At 43.0% G+C, this 17,442-nt stretch overlaps 1 protein-coding gene across 6 annotated transcripts in view; it reads right to left on the bottom strand.

Annotated features, from left to right (window-relative positions):
- SUGCT (succinyl-CoA:glutarate-CoA transferase) overlaps positions 1-17,442 on the bottom strand; it is a 1,840,030-nt gene that overhangs the window by 1,691,715 nt on the left and 130,873 nt on the right. For all 6 annotated transcript variants that reach the window (XM_073630531.1, XM_073630530.1, XM_073630532.1 and 3 more), the window contains exon 7: positions 3,023-3,114. In XM_073630531.1, coding sequence (XP_073486632.1) covers positions 3,023-3,114 — 92 coding nt within the window. The remainder of the gene's footprint in view (positions 1-3,022; positions 3,115-17,442) is intronic.

Raw genomic sequence — 17,442 nt, 5'->3', positions numbered from 1 at the left:
CTGTTTACACCAGACACAGCGGATGACTGATCAGTGTACTGGCCCGCTACCTGTACCATGTGACCCCTGTGACCAATCACAGCAGATCACATGACAGTTGTAAACAATGAATCGCTTCCATTCATGCCATTAATTATATATAATTGTGTTGCTAGCTGTGATTGGTCACAGTGATCACATAGTACATACAGGGCCAATCACAGCCTATTTGTACCATGTGATTAGCTGTGGCCAATCACAGCTAATCACAACAATACACAGTGTCTACATACTGTCATTCAGTAAAAAATATTTGCTTGTAGCAGTGAAATTCACTGCTATAACCAAGCATAGTATGTAAAAAATAAAAAAATTTAAAAACTCCCCAAAGTGGCACAGTGTTACTATGGTAACACTGTATTGCTCTGGTCACAGTGTGTAAATAAAATGTAAACATATAAATGTAAACCAGTCAGTGTTCCTGGTCACCACCACACCCGTTATAGGATGACGCTGTATTGCACTGGTGACAGTAGGTTTTTTCAAAATTACATCTTCATAAAAGATGCCATGACACTTACTAAATACCTGACTGTCTACTTTTCAAACTGGTCATTTGGGGGATATTTGTACTGTCCCGGGAATTGAAGTGGTTAAGACCCAGACCCAGAGCAGGAACAGAATATCACTCCACAGTGAGGGAAAATACCTTTGTAGTCAGTTGCTATCCCTCCATTTTTGTTCTGGTGAATTTTATGTATTGGAGAAAACAATGACCAAGGCAAATAATGAAGGTGAATTTTCATACTAGGGACAAAAAAAAACCCCAGGAGTTCTACTCCTTCCACACACAATCCAGAACCAAACATTTAAATGAGAGTATAGGTATTTGAATTGCAATAATCCCTGTAGGACAAAATAATTTAAAGAACAAAAATAATCATTTGACTTTATTTTTCTAACCTGCACTAGAAAAATCATGTACATCCCATTGTTTCTGTGCATTCAGATAATACTTTTTACATTTAGTTATATCACACTGGAAAATAATTTTTTTAACAAATGTACACCAATTAATATGGGTAAAATATATTTTAAAAAATAGCATTTACTTGTTTTTAAACATTCAGCAGCTATTTTAGATTATCACTAGCAGAATCTAACTTTGCTTCCAGATTTAGTGGACACTTTGTTTGCACACTTGCAAACAGTGGCACATTCAAATAAAAGTAAGTAATAGTCAGCAATGAGATTTTCGCACATAACTACGTCCAGATTCATGAGAAAAAAAAAAGATAAAAAAAGAAGGCTTATACAAGATATTTTGCAATCCAAAAACTATGTCTGAAGTTTATTACTATGAATGCATTCCAGTTTCTATAATAACTCTGTCCTAAAAAAGAAACTGTTTTGCTCATCTTTATGCAAAGAAAAACATATTTTAAAAATGTCACAGAATGCCATGACTGCTCAGAAGCATAGGCTCATTTATGACCAACTAATAAACCAATACCTTGCCCCCCCAAAAAGACACAGAAGCTGATTAAGTTGGAAATAGGGCAAGGCCACAGCTTTATTGAACTTTTCAAAAGTACAACTTTATAATTGTACCAAACAATGCCAGTCACAGTATACCATGGGCACCCATAAATATAAACTCACACAGTCTAAGAGGCCTGTCCTTACCATCAGTACCAGACAGGCATTAGACTGACCCCAGAATTTACCAAACAACATGCCAGTCATAGTATACCATGTGCACCCATAAACATAAACTCACATAGTCTAAGAGGCCTGTCCTTACCATCAGTGCCAGACAGGCATTAGACTGACCCCAGAATTTAACTTAAGGGCATAGCCCATAAAGCAACAACAATTGCTGGCAAGGTCAAAACCGCCAATAAAGCTGTGACAAAACATCACAACAGGCGGGAGGGTGGGCAACTCTTGTGACAGCTGAATCTCCTCAGAGCAGTTGGATGTGCCTCAGCATAGCCTTTTCCTAGAGTTCAGGCTCCACCTAGTCACCTCAGGTCTTGTAGCCATTCCTAAGGGAGCTACTTAACTTCCCTTTTAGGTTCACACCCACAGTGATGCAATGCTTCCAGCAGTCAATTTACTTGTTTTTCAACATTCAGCAGCTATTTTGGATTATCACTAGCAGAATCTAACTTTGCTTCAAGATTTAGTGGACACTTTGTTTGCTCACTTGCAAACAGTGGCACATTCAAATAAAAGTAGCAATGAGAATTTCGCACATAACTACGTCCAGATTCATGAGAGAAAAAAAAAGGTAAAAAAAGAAGGCTTATACAAGATATTTTGCAATCCAAAAACTATGTCTGAAGTTTATTACTATGAATGCATTCCAGTTTCTATAATAACTCGGTCCTAAAAAAGAAACTGTTTTGCTCATCTTTATGCAAAGAAAAAGAACTTCAAACATATTTTAAAAATGTCACAGAATTCCATTCTATAATCCCAAAGCACTTGACAAACAGACCACACATTTTAATTGAATCTGTGCCCATGTTGGAGAAAACCTGGTACATGACTTAAAGTATAAGTGCACTTTCAAGCAAAGTACACTTATTCTTTTTGACCTTTTACCCTGACCTAAACCACCCCACCCACTTATTTTGATCCAACAGCCGTGGCTTTTGGTGATTGTTTACACCCTGGCCACACCTGCACATTATATCCCAATAAACTTCTATGGGACTGCATTTCTTGCCATCTTCCTTTGTCTCTGACCTTGAAACAGAGAGAATAAAATTATATGGTTCTGCAATGCGCGGCAGCAGCAAGGGGAGTGAGTCTTGCAGCACTGGATGTAAGGAATCACCCAAGGTCGTGGACGCTGGATCAAAGCAAGTACACATCTGTGGACAGGGAGAGTGGGTTAATTTAGGTCAAAGCAAGGGCAAAAAATATAGGTCCACTTACTCTTTATATATAATGTCCAATGCCATTGTTTTAAACATTATCCAGTTTACATAAAAAAACATGCCTTGCCAAAAATAGAGAATGGGAGAATTCATACCTCTGGTCCTGTGATATGCATTAATCCAGACATTGCACAAGCTACAGCATCATACCCAGCTCTTTGAAACAGTGGGCCAGATTGTCCATAGCCTGAAAGTTCAAGGGTAACAATTCATCAAAACGTTCTAATAACTGTTACTGTTAGAATGCAAAAGCTCAACAGGTGGAAACATTCGGGTTGATTTACTAAAACCGGAGAGTGCAAAATGTGGTCCAGCATAGAAACAAATCAGCTTCCAGTATTTTTCTTCAAAGCTTAACTAAACAAGCTGAAGTTAAAAGATGATTGGCTACCATGCACAGCTGCACCAGATTTTGTACTCTCTAGTTTTAGTAAATCAACCTCACTGTGTCTGAAAGTTGTAAAATTACCACACTTTTATTGGTACACCTAAGCATGCCAGTCTGGGCACAAGATGGAGAGGGTGTAACATGCTGGAGATGTAAAATTTCCAGAAATTTTGAAGTCATGAGAAAAAAAAGTTTTTTTTAAAAAACGTAGAAACATAGAAAAGTGTTGGCAGAAAAAAAAACAGTCCATTGAGTCTGCCTGTTTTTGTTTTTGTTTTGTTTGTTTTTTTGAGAACTCTGGAGGCAAAAGCTACTTGTGCTTTAATTATGATGTGTTTTGTCGACCTTGTAGCATTTGGAAAATAATATTTCTTCTCAAAATTTATGCAAACTGCAGAAGAAATTACTGTGGAAATGTTTCCAAACTCTAGATGTCTCACCATTTTACTGAGAGGAGAAAAAGAAAAAAATGTACTTACCAGAATTTATAGTCTATCTACAGGGGTCTCCAAACTATTGATTAAAGCAGAAGTAGGGTGCTACTACCCAATATGATCAGAAGATTGTTTAGAGCTACCTGGGTGCAGAAAGGCAGTCGCAGAGCTGCAGTAAAAATCATGAGAAAAGATGGTCCGCAACTCCTTGCTTGCTCTTTAAAATCTTCATAATTTATTGATTCTCCATAAAAGACACAGACAGCAGATGTAAACGCGTTTCAGCCTTGCAGGCCTTGTAGTGAACAAGTCGCACAAGGCTGAAATGCGTTTACATCTGCTGTCTGTGTCTTTTATGGAGAATCAATACATTTGAAAGATTTTAAAGAGCAAGCAAGGAGTTGAGGACCATCTTTTCTCATGTCTCCAAACTATGGCTCTCCAGTTGTTCAGGAACTACAATTCCCATCATGCCTAGTCATGTTTGTGAATGTCAGTTTTACAATGCCTCATGGGACGTGTAGTTCTGCAACAGCTGGAGGGCCATAGTTTGAATATCCCTGTTTATCACATTATGCTGTGATGGTGGAGAAGATAATAGGAATCATTTAAAGGTTATAAAGATAAACTAATTTGTCATATAAATCTACCCTCTTACCTTTCAATTAAGACCTGAGAGGAGAGAAACTATAATCTACTGTATGCCAATGATCACCCAACTGTAGGAGGTACAAGATGGAACCCACAAGCAAACTAAACTGAAGCATATTTCATGCTGAAATGCATATTTCTCTTGTTTGAGAACTGCATTGAGAAGTACAGTGTTACTTGAATTGTATTCCAGAATTTGCTTGTCTTCAGCTGAGACAACTTGCATTAATTTAAGACTCTACATAAAGTCCAGCATTTATAGAGCTCATTGTAGACTGGTTGTCTGAGCGGTCAGAAAAAAAGGAGACAGAGAGCTGAAATTACACACTGCAGAGCTCAGTGAGATCTCTGAGCGCTGATTGGAAGGAAGGGACACAGCATCCAGGAAGAGGGCCGAGGCTGTCAATCAGCTGGAAATCCCTCCCCTGTCACCTTTTTCTCTTGGTGTCAGGAAAACTTGTCAGAAGTTATTCATGCTAATAGCAGAGGAACGAAGAAGCAGACAGAGATGACACTTAGAGTTCTTATTTGAGACAAATATATACTACAGAGGGATATGCTTTGTTCATATTTATTCATATTTCATGTCTGAGGTTTACAACCACTTTAAGTACTGCACAGAGTTCAGAGGACAGGAGTGAGTAATGCCAAGTGTTCAGAGATCAGGATTAGGGGTTCAAAGATCATGCAGTTATTCACAGATTGTGGCTTGTGTCTGTCATCCCAAGGGCCCAACACCATTTCAGGGAGGGGGGTAGAGTGTAATGCGCACATTGCATGGGCTACCCAGACCAAATCATCAACATAAGCTGCACAGTGCACAGCTCCATTTCATCACACTGTGCAAGTCTGTGCAAGTCAAGAGTTGCAGGGTAATCTATCAGTGACATTTTTGGATTTACACTTGTGCAGTCGGATTAATTGGAGTCATGCGCTGCAACGTTTATTGTGGCAGCTCCTGGGTATTAATCACATTTCCAGGGGACAGACCCGCTCACAACGGAGACTGCCCCGTGAAACAAAGTAACCTTATTGTACATATACAGGGCATCGGCAAATATGTTACACACAACCAAAGCTCTTTAAGTATTGAGACTGAACAATCAACGCTGATTCTTGATAGTGACAGATCACTCAGCTTTGAGAGGAAGGGGTTCTGGACCTTCCCCAGAGGATCAGACATAATTTAGGCTTAAAATGGGATGGAGCTACAGCCAGCATTAAGAGGAAAACAGGGGAAAACAGGATAATCAAGCAGAACAGAACCAAGTAATTTATGCACTTAGTCCCCTGGAAAGTTAAAAAAAAAAAAAAAAAAAATGTATTGTAATTCTCCTGTAAAGCTGAAGTCTGCTGCGCAGGCAGTGGGCTCTTCCCCTAATGTGTTAGTAAGCTATGCATACTAGGATCCAGTACCCACTAATCTAGAGACCCCCAAACTAAAATTGCTGACCTTAAAACAAAAAATATGAAAAATACCAACCAGAAAAGCCCCCTAAACAAAAACTCTTAACTTTAAAAAACTTCAAGCTTAAAATCTACTATACTAAAGCCCAATGCCCTAAACCCCCCCGCCCCCTTAATTTAAAACCTTGATCTTAATTCCCCATAAACTAAAGCCCCTGACACTTTATGATCCATAAACTAAAGCCACCCACCCTTAACCCCTGGAATGAGGCCTTATTTTTCAAAGATTAACCTCTTAACGCCGGCGCCTCCCGGCCCTTTACGAGGATTATGATGCTGGGAGATGGGGCAGGGCTTAAGAGCACATGGCTGTCACGCCGGTCACGTGCTTCGAAAACTTCTGACCACAAAGCAGCAATTGGGAGCTTTCGGTTAGGAGCCGGTAACGGTGCCGGGCGCGCGCACAGCAATTCACGCAAATATGCAGCCAAGGACCAGCTGCCGAGAGGCTGCAAATTTGCATGTGGTCGGCGCCAAGGGGTTAAAAACTTGCCTACTGGGCACTTCTTTTACTTCCTTCCTTCCCAGGCCAATTTTCAACTTTCAGCGCGGTCACACTTTGAACAACAATTGCACGGTCATGCAACACTGTACCCATAGGAAATTTTTATCATTTTTTCACACAAATACAGCTTTCTTTTTGTGGTATTTAATCATCACTGGGTTTTTTAATTTTTGGCTAAATAAATGAAAAAAGACCGAAGATTTGGGAAAATAAACTTCATAGATTGTTTAAAATTTTGCAAGCAGGTAATTTTTCTCTGATGTGCGCTGATGAGGCTGCACTAATGGGCACTGATTGGCAGAACTGGTGGGCACTGTTGGGACTGCACTGATAATCACTGATAATGTCCATTTCACACAAGCCGATTTATCGGCTCTCCTCTCCTCAAGCTGTCAGCTTGAGGAAAGGAATGCCGATAACCAGCTTGTGTTTACACTGTGATCAGCTGTGACTAGACACAGCTGATCACGTGGAAAAGAGACGCTGATTATGTCCCGAGGACACAGTGATCACAGAGTGCGTCGCCAGTGTGCCGCAGCAGGCGTGATCACGTGAGGACGTCATATGATGCCCTACCAGAACTCATTTGGCTATAGTGCGTTTGGCAAGTGGTTAAAATTAAGTATATGTAAACCCAATTCAATTCAAATGTCAGGTTTCTATGATGTAAAAAAATGAGACAAAGATAAATCATTTCAGAACTTTTAATGTGACCTATAAACTGTATAACTCAGTTGAACAACAAACTGAAATCTTTTAGGTGGAGGGAATTAAAAATTAAAAACTAAAATAATATGATTGCATAAGTGTGCACACCCTTAAACTAATACTTTGTTGAAGCACCTTTTGATTTTATTACAGCACTCAGTCTTTTTTGGGTAGGAGTCTATCAGCATGGCACATCTTGACTTGGCAATATATGGTCACTCTTCTTTGGAAAAACACTCCAAATCTGTCAGATTGCGAGGGCATCAGCACTCTTCAGATCACCGCACAGATTTTCAAACGGATTCAGGTCTGGGCTCTGGCTGGGCCATTCCAAAACTTTAATCTTCTTCTGGTGAAGCCATTCCTTTGTTGATTTGGATGTATGCTTTGAGTCGTTGTCATGCTGAAAGATGAAGTTCATCTTCATGTTCAGCTTTCTAGCAGAAGCCTGAAGGTTTTGTGCCAATATTGACTGATATTTGCAATTGTTCAGAATTCCCTCTACCTTGACTAAGGCTCCTGTTCCAGCTGAAGAAAAACAGCCCCAAAGCATGATGCTGCCACCACCATGCTTCACAGTGTGTATGGTGTTCTTTTGGTAATGTGCGGTGTTGTTTTTGCACCAAACATATCTTTTGGAATTATGGCCAAAAAGTTCAACCTTGGTTTCATCAGACCACAACACATTTTCCCACATGCTTTACATGCTTTTGGGAGACTTCAGATGTGTTATTGCAAAACTTAGCCAGGCTTGGATGTTTTTCTTCATAAGAAAAGACTTCTGTCTTGCCACTCTACCCCATAGCCCAGACATATGAAGAATACAGGAGATTGTTGTCACATGTACCACACAGCCAGTACTTTTCAGATATTCCTGCAGCTCCTTTAATGTTGCTGTAGGCCTCTTGGCAGCCTCCCTGACCAGTTTTCTTCTCGTCTTTTCATCAATTTTTGAGGGACGTCCAGTTCTTGGTAATGTCACTATTGTGCCATATTTTCCTCCATTTAATGATGCCTGTCTTCACTGTGTTCCATGGTATATCTAATGCCTTGGAAATTCTTTTGTACCCTTCTCCTGACTGATACCTTTAAACAATGAGATCCTTCTGGTGCTTTGGAAGCTCTCTGCAGACCATGGCTTTTGCTGTAGAATGCAACTAAGAAAATGTCAGGAAAGATCTACTAGAACAGTTAAACTTTATTTGCTTATGATTGCTTAATTCTGAACACAGCTACATCCCCAGTTATAAGAGGGTGTGCACACTTATGCAGTCACGTTATTTTATTTTTTATTTTTTACTCCCCCCCCAAAAAAAGATTGCAGTTTGTTTTTCAACTGAGTTTTACAGTTTATAGGTGACATTAAAGGTGGAAAAAGTTCTGAAATTATTTTTCCTGACACCAACATGGCAGCATACTAGTGATAGAGCTCCGCCTCTTGACCACTCCCTCAGGACCAGTGAATAGCATAAATGAAAGGCCTAGTTAGGCCCCACCCATTCTTCTTTTTTTCCTCATACCTCAACGCACCAGTGAAGAGTAAGCAGTACTATGTCCCCCCTCTGCCTCAGTGCAGCATCCGGCTGGGTTCAAGCCTCTCCCAGTGCGAAGTCCCAGCGCTTAGGCTGCTAACATGCGCTATACAGTCTGGGACCCCCTTCTGTGGGTCTTATTGGGGCCTCTGCAGTTTTTCCTCTTTAGGAACGAAATCTGCTTTTAAAATTGGTAACAACTGCAGCGCTTGTGGAAAATGGGGGGGCCAGCTAATCTTTATCTCTCTCTTAGCCCCTTGTGCCATACAGGGTTGCCTGTACCTTTTACCTATGTCTCCCTCTTTTGTCTTTCATTACCTTTCCTATTCCTTGCTGTCCTCTGCAGGCATTGCATGTGTATGTATGTATGTATGTATGTATATGTGATATGGGTGTGTATATGTATATACACGTTTAAAAAAAAAAAAAAAAACAGTATGTGGATGTGTGGGTATACATATGTGTGAGGGTGTATGTAAATACATGCATGTATTGTAGGGGATCAGAGGGGTGAAAGGCCGGTTCAGACAGTTCAGTAAAATAAAAATGGCTTTATTCAGCAAAACAAACAGAAGACAACGACAGGCTTGTCTTGTCACACAGGTGCAGAGATAGGAAAAGTTCAGTCTCTTTACCCAACAGGCTGATATATAGGCAAAGTACATGGCTCTAGCAGAGCTACAGTCTCTGATATGGTTTTGCTCACCCCATCAACAGATCCTCTCACACAGCGTGCTGCTGTGTCTCTCTCTCCAAACACACAACTCCTCTGACATCTTCAGCTCAGCTGACAGTAAGCAGGGCTGAAGAAGTTCCTACCCTCTTTAATTAACCCTTTCCTAACTCGTCCCAGACTGACCCTCTGCAGTATGTGTGTAGGTATGTGTGTGTGTATGTGTATATATATATATATATATATATATATATATATATATATATATATATATATATATATATATATAATGTGTGTATATGCATGTAGGTATATGTAGATAAATAAAAAAAGGAGAGTGGAATCCTTTCTCCTATATCTACGCCTGATCCTTCTGTTGCTTTTCAGCTATCCTCACCTCAGCTGGCCATCCCATTTCTCCACAGATCAAGAGTCAGTTACTGCTCATATAAAGACCCTCAACAACTAGGGTGGGGACCACCGTATCGGTAAGTTTTCAGGAAAAAGAGTGCCCTCTCATGCGGATTGGCTTTGATTTGCTTCAGCCCCGCACGCCCACGCTCTCAAAAGGGCTAGGCCAAGGCAAGGTGGACGTTCTTCAGAGGAGCATAGCCTGGATGGCGCTCCCACTCAGAAGAGCTCCAAGGAAGACGTCTTTTCTCCTCTTCCCCAGAACCAGCGCCCTAGCAAGTGAGTCCTGCAGGGCCTGTGGCACAGTATCTATGCCCAGGAGTCTGGTGAGTGGACACTGCCTGGAGGAGTATGCAGCTAACAGGTAATGCCAAATTTCTTTATTATTGCTAAGAATGGCACAAGATTCTGTTTTGAACTCGCCTTAATTACCTGAAGCAACTGTTACACTTGTATAGGAAACTTTAGGAGACTGTTGCCATAGGAGACTGCGTTCTTGTCCGTGCAGATGTGGCATCTTGCTGGATGCTTTTCCCTGCATGACTGTCCTCCTGTAGAAGTCTGGGAGTCTGCCAGGTTGGCGTTGCACAGACACATTTGGGTGCTCCAAGAAGAGTAGTAATGTAATGCACAGAGCGCTCTTGTGAGTGTGGCCAAATTGCCCTTGCTGACATCATCACCCTCCAGTGAGGCCAAACAGCGGCAACAGTTTTGTATATGACTATCTCGGTTACTTGGGGAGCCAAAGCCTGGTCTGGGTAATATAGCCGGGTCTCAGGTGGACTGAAATCCTGACACATGATTCAAAACCCGAACTGCCCTGGTGAATCCTGGACAGGTGGCACACCCTAGGTGTCTGGCGCCCATGAATCTACTTTGCAGAGGCTGCCTGCTGGCTAAGTGGGTGGCAATTCTGTCTAGCAGCACTGGGGTAGCTGGTTCAAATGCTAATGCTTGTGTTGAAGTTTATATCTTCTCCCTGTGTGGGTTTCTCACCACAATCCAAAGACATGCACTACACCTACTATGCCTTATGACCCACTCTATGTGGAGGGATGTTGACAACTCATGGCTCTGGAGGTTCTCATTGGACTGAAGGGGGCCTGGGTCCTTGTTACATATATTACAGATATATATATTGCACCTGCAGTCTGCTACTCAAAATGTGGAGGCTGACCAGGAAGTCCTCCCTAGTTGCTTGCATAGCCACTGAAAGAGTACCCTGGCACCCTGGCGGCTAGGGAGGCCATATGGTTGAGACCCTGGGCTGTGTATTGCTTCCTAGAAACAAGAGTGGGGAAGAATGTAGGGGGTTCGAGAAAAATGCCCCTATAAACAGGATGTCAAAACTGTATACTCTGAACAAGCTAATGGTCAACCTGCTCCTACATACTGTAGCATCTTCAGATGCCGGCAGACCAGCAATTACCAGTCCATGTACTGGGTGAGTCTAATGGGAATGGTTTAATAATTATCAACCAGCTGCTGCACCTGCAGGACTCGGAGGAGAGTGGCAGGGTCTGCATCCCTTTAGACATGATTTCCTATTGGAAGTATCCTGCCAAAAATGACATTTTTGTAGCAGTGGATGCCAAGGGTCTGGCTTGTTTCTTGGTGCAGACTTCTGGGGGGATCAGTGAGCCAGTCACACAAGTGCATGCCCAGACTCTTAAGGTAAGACCTATAAGGCACGCTTCACGGGTGTCTGGACGGCATGTTGTACAGAGTCTTGGATGAAGGTATCAGACACTCATGGTCACTTTGGGAGATTCCTCACTGCTCCTCTCTTCCACGAAGCTGCCAAGTCCACCACAACAGGGGGTGGGCTGCTACAATGCTTACAGACACCTCAGACTCAAGAGGGTTTGCAAGTTTTCTACCTAATCTTGTTTGGAGTTTGCAGGAGTTGTTGGTTAGTGTCCAGTTGCAGATCGGAAGAAGTTGAACCCTGTGGGGCCCTCTTTGAGCTCTTTAAGACGGAGTCCATTAAACAGTATAACCACATGGCTGGAGGCTGTTGCTGGATCGTCAGGATGCCTATCCTATCCTCACACCTTAGAGGGAAAGCAAAGCCAACTTTCTCCATCCCAATGGTTGGTGTACCCAGGGGTGCTCTGCTAGTTCCTCTGTTTTATTTTCATCAGAGGAAGTGGTGACAGTCAGGAAAAGATTTCTGAGGACGAATACTTCTGCTTGTTTGATGGCTTCTCAGTGCCTCAGTCATCAGGGCACAACGTCATCATGCATATAGATGATTCCTGGGGTGCATGGGCACCTGTGCAAATTTCATCTAGAATTCTTAATGCAAGGGAGGAAACAGGATAGAACACTGTTAATAAGTGTTACTCAGTATGAGCAGCGGTCCACGGTGATGGCAAGACCTTGAGGAAGTCTCAGTCTGTTAGGACCTTGTAGACTGGAGAATTGTTACGAATCATGTCTGCAAGACAGCCGGGAAGATGTACTGTGAGGGACTTTCGGTCAAGGCAAACAGCTTCCCAGCCAAGGAGGGTAATCTTGAACGCGCTGGGGGTTCAAACAGCCCTTTTAGCACTTTGGCCTTACTACACAGAGTCAAGAAGGACCAATCTCCTTGCAGTTTAGCAACAGGGCAGCAGTCGCCTATATTCAGCTCCAGGATAAAAACTCACAGCAATATGCTATTAGGAGAGGTGAAACCCATAACGCCTGGGGCGGAAGATCACCAGCAAAATTTTGGAAGCAGTTTACCCCCCCCAGTGGATTTTTCTTTTGAACAAGTACAAGCTTCCCAGAGCACAACAAGTGGGTCTACGTCCCAGGTCTTCTCTGAGCTGGTCCACAGGTGGGGCCTACCACAGACAGACCTCCTCGTTTCCCACAGTAATCACAAACTTTGGTCTGATTTTGTTTCCGTACCCCAAGGCGCAAGGGGCAGATGCTCTGGTCTCTCCCTGGGACTGCAATCTAACCTATATGTTTTTCCCCAACATTTCCCGTAAATGAGATTCCTCTTGAGGCTGTCAAGGGAGAACATAGTTGTCATAGCCAGTCCTCCATATTGACCAGGAGGCCCTCAGTTTTCCCTGGCTGTTCATTTCAGGGTACAGAAGACATTTCCCCTCTATAGCACACGCAGACTGGGGCTGCAAGCAGGGGCACTAAAGGGGGAGGATGAGCAACTCTGGTTGCTCCAGTTTCACTCCAGAGTGATCTCTACTTTGTTGCGTGCAAGAAGACATTCTACGTACAACATCTAGACCTAATTCTGGAACAAGTTTGCTTTTTCTTGGTAGGGCGAGACATTGATCTTATTGGCCTTCCAGTCTCAGCTGTTTTATACTTCCTCCAGGCCTTAGCCCACACTCGTGAGCTATGTGAGGATAGGCTATCTAGGCAGTAACACATTTAAATGGGCCACTAATCCTTCAGTTTGCACAACTTTTGAGGGTAGTCGCGAGGAGTCGGTCACCAAGAAAGAAAGATCTATTGGCGTTGCTGGATCTCATATTACAAGGCAGTATCAAAGAACTTTAAGCAGAAGGTTATCAGAGATTCAAGCTCTTGGAGCTTCAAAGTAAAAAAAAATATATATATATATATATATATATATATATATATATATATATATATATATATATATATAATTTTCTTTCCAGAAAGTGTAGAGTTGGGTCTTGCAGATCATCCTGCATTAAACATAACAGCAGCCTGCTATTTAACAGACAGCTGGACATCTAACTTTCCACTACAGCACACAGGAAAGTCACACGTACTGTTCATTTTCAGAACTTATAAGTAGTATCTGTCCACAATTGTCCCTTTTAAGGTCATCTAGATAAACCTTTTGTCATTCTAACTGGGAATCCTCAAGGGAAAGAGGTTACCGCCTGGATCCTAGCAGGCTTGGTTGTGCATATAGGACTAGGGGTCACGAGCCTCCTTCAGTGGTGGCAGAGCACTCTACCAGAGCGGTTGAAGCCTCATAGGCAGCACATTCAAGAGAATCTATGGTGCCCATCTGTACAGGGGTATCGTGGTCGTTCCTACATTCCTACTCAAACTTGACGGAATAGACCCGGGGGACTTTATAGGAAGGACTATTCAGTCCTCTGTCTCATTCTAATTAGAAGATTGGTTTGACAAGTAGATCCCACCCTGTCAGCTAGTTATTTATCACTAGTATGCTGCCATGTTGGCGTCAGGAAAACGGAAAATTGTATCAAATACTTACCGTAATTTTCCTTTCCTGACGCCAAACCATGGCAGCATACGTCCCACCCTTATGCCTCGTACACACGAGCGGACTTTTCAGCAGACTTGGTCTGACGGTCTTTCCGCCCGACTTTCCGGCGGACTACCTAAATGGACAGACTTGCCTACACACGACCAGACTTTCTGGCAGGCTAAGTCCGCCCGTCTTTCCGACGGACTTTCGCCGGAGTTACGGCGGACTTTCAGAATGAACGGACTTGCCCACACACGGACAAGTCCGTTCATTTTGAACGTGACTCGGGTACGACGGGACTAGAAAAGGAAGTCAATCTCGCCGCTTTTATCAGCGAGATTGACACCTTGCGAGCCCCGTCGCGGGGCATACCAGTCTGGTATGGATTATAAATGGAACCCCCTACGCCGAAAAAATGGTGTGGGGTCCCCCTAAAATCCATACCAGACCCCGATCCGAGCATGCAGCCCGGCCGGTCAGGAAAGGGGGTGGGGACGAGCGAGCACCCCCCCTGAACCGTACCAGGCCGCATGCCCTCAACATGGGGGGTGGGTGCTTTGGGGGGGGGGCGCCCTGTGGGGCCCCCCTCCCCCAAAGCACCTTGTCCCCATGTTGATGAGGACAAGGGCCTCTTCCCGACAACCCTGGCCGTTGGTTGCGGGTGGGGGGCTTATCGGAATCGGGGACCCCCTATAATAAGAGGGCCCCCAGATCCCGGCCCCCCACCCTATGTGAATGAGTCTGGGTACATGGTACCCCTACCAATTTACCTAGGGAAAAAGTGTTAATAATAAAACACACTACACAGGTTTTTAAAATAATTTATTAGACAGCTCCGGGGGGGTCTTCCTCCAGCTTCGGGGGTCTGGTATGCCCCGCGCTCGCCGCAATAGGAAAATTTGTTTTTCCTATTGCAGCGAGTGCGAGATGCAATACCCTGCCCTTGCTTCGCATCTGGTCCGTCGGACCAGCATACAGAGGAGCAGGCTTTCCGTCGGACCAACATACAGACGAACAGACTTTCCGTCAGGATCCGAGTCTGACAGAAAGATTTAAAACATGTTTCAAATCTAGGTCCGGCGGACTTTTGGGGAAAAAAAGTCCGCCGAAGCCTACATACGATCGGATTGTCCGGCGGACCAAGTATGCCGGAAAGTCCACTGGTGTGTACGCGGTATTATACGTTTCGGTATGTAGCTAATCACAGAGAATGGGGTGGGTCCTAACTAGGCCTTTCATTTATGCTATTCACTCGTCCTGAGGGAGTGGTCAAGAGGCGGAGCTGCCATGGTTTGGCGTCAGGAAAGGAAAATTGCGGTAAGTATTTGATACAATTTTCCGTTATCTTTGTCTCATTTTTTTTACATCAAAGAAACCTGACATTTTAACAGGGGTGTGTAGACTTTTTATATCCACTGTAAGTGCTTGTTTAAGCACTTCCTGTTGACAATGCTTTGTCGCTATCTCTCAATTGTGCTCTTGCATTGTTATCCTGTCACACCAGCTTTAAAGGAGAAGTTCACTTTTCATAACATGTTACACCCATATTGAGGGTATAACATGCAACACCCATATTCAGGATGTAACATGTAACATGTTACTGTTGAAGCAGCCCCCACACCCCCCTCCTGATCCCCTGTTGTGACAGCAAGCGAGGGATCTTCTCCCCGAACTCGCTGTTGCAATTTTTAAAAACGTGGCCATGCGGGGCTCCACCCACTCGGACGCGTCATTTATTCACAGAGTTCTGTGAATGTGAGAACTACAAGTATTGACAGTAAATCAACCCCTAGAAGTATGATTCAGGGATGGAGACACACAACCTCTACAGCAGTCATTGTCTCATATAAAGTCTCAACCTTTTTATTTAATAAAGCGTCTGTTGCTGAAGCCGAAGCAAGTGTAAATAAGGCCCAACAGTAATAATTTATGGCATATCTTGACATTAACTGGATTTAGAAAACAGTTAAAATGGAAATAATGAGTGAATACTTACCTGTCGAATAGTCCTGCACCGGCATCTTCTTCTGAGTGCTTGCCTTCAGACCTCTTCATTTGCCGGTTGGGGATAATATCACTCCTGCATATGCACAGGAGCTGTCATCCCGGCACTCAGAGGTTGGCCCAACGCTGTAAGCTGAGCTGCGCATGGACATGGTCTCTTCTGCAATAAAAGCCTACCTACTTGCTGTTCCTTACAGTGGAACTTTAGTTCTGCTTTAAAGTTGGTGGGTTTAATTTTGTTTTAAAAGCAGAGCTCCAGGCTCCTTTAGGAAAAAAATAAAAGTGAAAGTGACTTTTAATATTAGGACACATACCTATCCACGAGCCCTATTTTCAATCGGTGCTCAGGTGCTGCCACCGCTATCTGGCTTAAGGGAAACCGGCAGTGAAGCCTTGTGGCTCCACAGCCAGTTGCCTACTGCGCATGCGCAAAGTCAGTCGGAAGTGGAAGCGGGTACCTGTCAAAACCAAGTACCCACTCCCCCTCCCCCTACCTGAAAGGTGCTAAATGTGGCGGAGGGGGAGGAGGCAAATAAGCAGAGCTTCCCCTTTTGGGTGGAGCTCCGCTTTATATAAAAAAGGCAATTGTTTTTGATACAAGCCAAATTAGCAAGCTAAATATCATTCACTGAGAATCTATACCAACTGAGAATAATACTAAGAATAATAGAATAATACCACTGAGAATAATACCACTGAGAATAATACCAACTATCAATGACATTGATATTTTAATAGGATAGCCTACACAATACTCAATGAAACTGGGGTTGATTTACTAAAGGCAAATATACTGTGCACTGCATGGTAAGTTGCTCCAGAGCTTAGTAAATGAGGCAAAGCTTCACTTTGCAAAGAATACCCAATCACGTGCAAGGAAAAAACATGCATTTTTGCTTGCACATGATTGGATGATAAAAATCAGCAGAGTTTCCCCTGCTTTCCTCAGATCTGGAGCAACTGCAGTGCACAGTATACTTGTCTTTAGTAAATCAACCCCACTGTCTTTTTACCAAATAAGTAGCCTGGTAAGCAGCCTAAAACTGTGTTGCAGAGAATAAAACAAAGCATACACACACATAAACAAAAATCCTAGAACTAGGACATTTCTAATGAATTGTTCATTGCAATCATAAATTATGCTCTATACCATCTTCAGTAATAATGCAGCCCAAAAGTTATTTGCAAATTACACCAGGTCTTTTTCCAATTATGTTGGCCTGAAGAAAATGGGTGAAGCACAATTTGGAAAGACAGTTCCTATATAATTTATAAATGACAGAGCAGCACCATCTAGTGTTGTTTCTAGGATATGCACTATTAGGGAAACTAAAACATATGAGCCGGCTTGCTTAAAATAAATCTGTCTGTCATGAAGCAAACATGACAGCAAAATGGCATTTGCCTGGATCTCCCAGGCTATAATAGTTTGTGAGGCACTGACCCACAACAAATATAAAATTCAAGTCGGAGGTTCTTACCAAAATACTTGTCCAATTACTTGAAGTATTGAAGCCAGATTATCAGCATAAGAG

This window comes from Aquarana catesbeiana, linkage group LG05, assembly GCF_042186555.1.
Source record: "Aquarana catesbeiana isolate 2022-GZ linkage group LG05, ASM4218655v1, whole genome shotgun sequence".
Classification (NCBI taxonomy): Eukaryota; Metazoa; Chordata; class Amphibia; order Anura; family Ranidae; genus Aquarana; species Aquarana catesbeiana.
This window is presented reverse-complemented; position numbering and strand designations above follow the sequence as displayed.